At 46.4% G+C, this 3,504-nt stretch overlaps 1 protein-coding gene across 1 annotated transcript; it reads left to right on the top strand.

Annotated features, from left to right (window-relative positions):
- The first annotated feature begins 622 nt into the window (after window positions 1-622).
- Window positions 623-3,020, top strand: klf2b (Kruppel like factor 2b). Its single transcript, XM_073849226.1, has 3 exons — window positions 623-936; window positions 1,377-2,235; window positions 2,323-3,020. The coding sequence occupies exons 1-3, from the start codon at window positions 868-870 to the stop codon at window positions 2,496-2,498; spliced, it is 1,104 nt and encodes a 367-aa protein (XP_073705327.1). The 5' UTR covers window positions 623-867; the 3' UTR covers window positions 2,499-3,020.
- Window positions 3,021-3,504: the final 484 nt, after the last annotated feature.

Here is a 3,504-nt window from a genome sequence, read left to right as displayed (position 1 = left end):
GGTGTTTTAGTGGTTTTTAGTCGATGCATGAAGTCAAGTTCACACAGCAGAACCACCGCAGGTGGAGAGAATAACCACAAACAATTCTGACTGTCTTCATTTTTGAATTCATCATTCCAAACTTATTTTCATCATATGTTTGGCTTGACCAATACATGCCTCTTGTGTAATCTAGTGCACCTAGTGTTTACCTTTTATAGTACCCTCCTAAGTCTATGTATATATAATGACAGGGCCAACTAGTTGACTTTTGGATCACCTACTAATCTATTGTAGCGAAAATTGCCAGATCAGCATGCGAAAACAACCTTATTTGACTTCGCTAAATGTAACCTCATTGTGCAGTCACTCGCTTTCATTGGAAAGCGCGTATATTTGGAGACTAAATTACGCATGGGTGAATGTAGGCTGTTTGCAGACTGGAATTACACTTGGATCAATTCGAGCTTTTGTTGAAACGCCTTAGTAACAGTATGTGTTTTACACAGTTTTGAGCGATTGTACTAAGGGTAAGCGACCGCCTCCTTTCGGCCGCGCCCCCGCGAGGGGAGGGGAGCGCGCACGTCATCTTAAGCTTAAATGCGCCGGAGCGCGCTGTCCGGCACTGAGACAGACTGTGGACCTGTGGAGAGAGCGCACTGTGCCTTATATACAGACTATATTTGGGAACCCCGAACGCGGTTTCCTCCGCTCACATAATTGGTCCAGGAGAAGTATTTATTAGGTAGGAGGCGCTCCTGCCAGACACACTTTGTTCATGACTCTGGAAGTTCACTCGAGGGAAAAGCGCAGCGAAGTCTGACATCTGTTCGAGAGCAAGTGCAACAATACTGAAGAACATTACGCATCTCAGTACGCATCTTGGAAATGGCTTTACCTTGCCTTTTGCCTTCGATTTCAACGTTTGCAAACCAGAAGGAGAAACTTTGGGAGGATGTAAGTGCTTTGGCTTTTTTTTTTTTTTTTTTTTTGCGATCGTAATTGGTGAAACTACTGTGAATTGAGGGGATTTGGGGTAAAGCGGGACACCTAAACTCAAAAGCGGTGAGAAAAAATATATATAAAGCGAATATAATTGCTTTCTAGTTTTTAGCTTTAGATCAAATGTTGAAAATACGCATTGGAACCAAGCGTATACAAGTGTATAAATTTTGTTTTTGATTTTAACTTGCATTATATACACAGCATAGATATTATAAAACAATATAATTTGACATAAATCCGCTTTGAGAATAGTGTTTTCATGCTTGCTTGTGATTTAAAGTCTCTCTCGTTTGAAGTGTTGAGGTGACAATCACAGTAAACGTGTCAAGTGTAAAAACGTGCTTTCAAAATGAGTCAGTTTGAATTCTAAGCACCTTTTGATTTTCTTGCAGAGGTGGAAAACTGAGGAGGACAAACCACTGAGTGGCAGCTGCCATCTGCTCAACGTGGCACAGAACATGGACACTTGTCGTGGCCGCAAGGACGACGAGGATCTGAGCAATTATTTGGACCTGGAGTTTATCCTGGCCAACACAACTGGACCTCTAGAGGCGTCAGCCGAGTACGTCTCTCACGCAGAACCGTGCGGCATGTACTCGACAGGAGCCTACGTGCCCCCAGAGCAATGCTCCGCACCTCCTCCGCCGTACTCCAACAGCCTCATGGCTGAGCTTCTGAGATCCGACGTGGACAACAGCTACGACGCCACCATCCAAGGACGATTCGTCGTCAACTCGTTCCCCAGACAGGACTTTGTTGATATCAAAGTCGAGCCTCCAATGGACGGATACGGGCCGGTGATGGGCATGGTGCCACAGAGCTGCCAAAAAATCAAACAAGAGGGCAACGTTTCGTGCATGATGTCTTTCGAGCAGCCTAGACTCGCCGTTTCTCCTCAGGCGACCGGGAATATGACGCCTCCGTTGAGTCCGGATGACTCCCACCTGCGCCAAACCGCATTTCCGCAGGCTTTCCATCACTCGCCTCCAGCTTATGCGCAAATGCAGATGCCTTACACGGCTCCCCACCAGTTTGGCATGTTCGAGGATGCCATAGGCATGCAACCCAACATGCAAAGGGCTCTCCTGACCCCTCCGTCCTCCCCGCTGGATCTAATGGAGTCCAAACCCAAGCGAGGGCGACGCACCTGGCCGAGGAAGCGAACGGCGACGCACACCTGCACTTTCGCAGGCTGTGGGAAGACCTACACCAAGAGCTCGCATTTGAAGGCGCACCACAGAACCCACACTGGTAAGAGTCACACCGTTTGATTTGCTTTTGACTTGCATTTGTGTTCTGTAAAGCAGATGAACTAATCTGAGCATTGTGCATCCTCAGGTGAGAAACCGTACCACTGCAACTGGGAGGGATGCGGCTGGAAATTCGCCCGCTCCGACGAGCTGACGCGTCATTTCCGCAAGCACACCGGCCACAGGCCGTTCCAGTGCCACCTGTGCGAGCGTGCCTTCTCCCGTTCCGACCACCTGGCTCTGCACATGAAGAGACACCTGTGAGGACTGGATCCGCAACCACATAACTGCCTTATTTAATGATAAAGAAATATATCATGCATTTTTAAAAACAAAGGTTCCGTTGATGTTCTGATGCCAAAATAAGAACCTACAAGTAACAAGTAGCTGGTACTACGTAGATTGAGCTCTTTTCAAAGCCTTTTTTGGGTAATATGCGTCCTGAAGGGCTGGTCCTACGAATCTGTGTCCGTTCGGGAGACAGCGTGTATGTTTAACGGTGCCTTTTCCCAAGCCACGAAGAGTGCAAAGCCTGACGACTAGCAAACCTCCAGTTTTCTGATGTAAAGTGTAAACCGCACGCCGACAATGTTTTGCTCTTGAAACTGCCTTGCTACTATGCAACAAAACAGAGCTGTGTGTTCAAATGTGTTTGCATTTCTTTTCAAATGGCACCGTATGCACCAGGGCTTGAGGTCCTGTGTTTTTATAAGATTGTGTACATACATTTTATATTGTAAGTACTGTATTTATTGTAAATATTAAACTAAATTTGAATATATGTAACTGTGTGTCTATCCATTCTCTGTCATCATTGCTAGTCTCTTATTACAAGCTTCTTTGAAGCCACTGGAAAGCCAAGTCCCCAGAAAGCGGCGAGCGAGGGACGTCGCACGAGTGCTATTCTTGAACCCCCACTCAAGCTCGTGGAGTCGGGTATTATAGTTTAGACCAAGATGCTTTCCAGCTGCGTCAGGTTGAGGCCAGCAGCCTGTGGCTTCTGCCTATAAATACAAACACTACATTTACATAATTACAGAGAGAGAATTTAGATCCGTCTGGACGGAGGGGCGCTCGGCTCTCGGCTGAGGATCCCAGACTCCAGAGACGCAGAAAAGACGCGGACATCAAAGAGACTCCAGGGGCGCTTTGATGTCCACCATAGAAGATAAAATGCCAAATCTGCATATTTTATCAAAATATTTGCTTAGCGTCAGCTCGTTTTGAACCAGGGCGGAAAGACTAGAAAAACATTTTAAGATTATTAAAA

Source organism: Garra rufa, chromosome 10, assembly GCF_049309525.1.
Source record: "Garra rufa chromosome 10, GarRuf1.0, whole genome shotgun sequence".
NCBI classification, from domain to species: domain Eukaryota; kingdom Metazoa; phylum Chordata; class Actinopteri; order Cypriniformes; family Cyprinidae; genus Garra; species Garra rufa.
The sequence above is the reverse complement of the archived record's forward strand: the minus strand, read 5'-3'. Positions and strand labels throughout refer to the sequence as shown.

What these genes read in the sequence shown, in the direction of transcription:
- klf2b (XM_073849226.1), top strand. Translation starts at nt 868, where the DNA reads ATGGCTTTACCTTGCCTTTTGCCTTCGATTTCAACGTTTGCAAACCAG. An exon ending in AGGAGAAACTTTGGGAGGAT is followed by an intron (nt 937 to 1,376) that starts GTAAGTGCTTTG and finishes ATTTTCTTGCAG; the next exon opens with AGGTGGAAAACTGAGGAGGA. An exon ending in GCACCACAGAACCCACACTG is followed by an intron (nt 2,236 to 2,322) that starts GTAAGAGTCACA and finishes GTGCATCCTCAG; the next exon opens with GTGAGAAACCGTACCACTGC.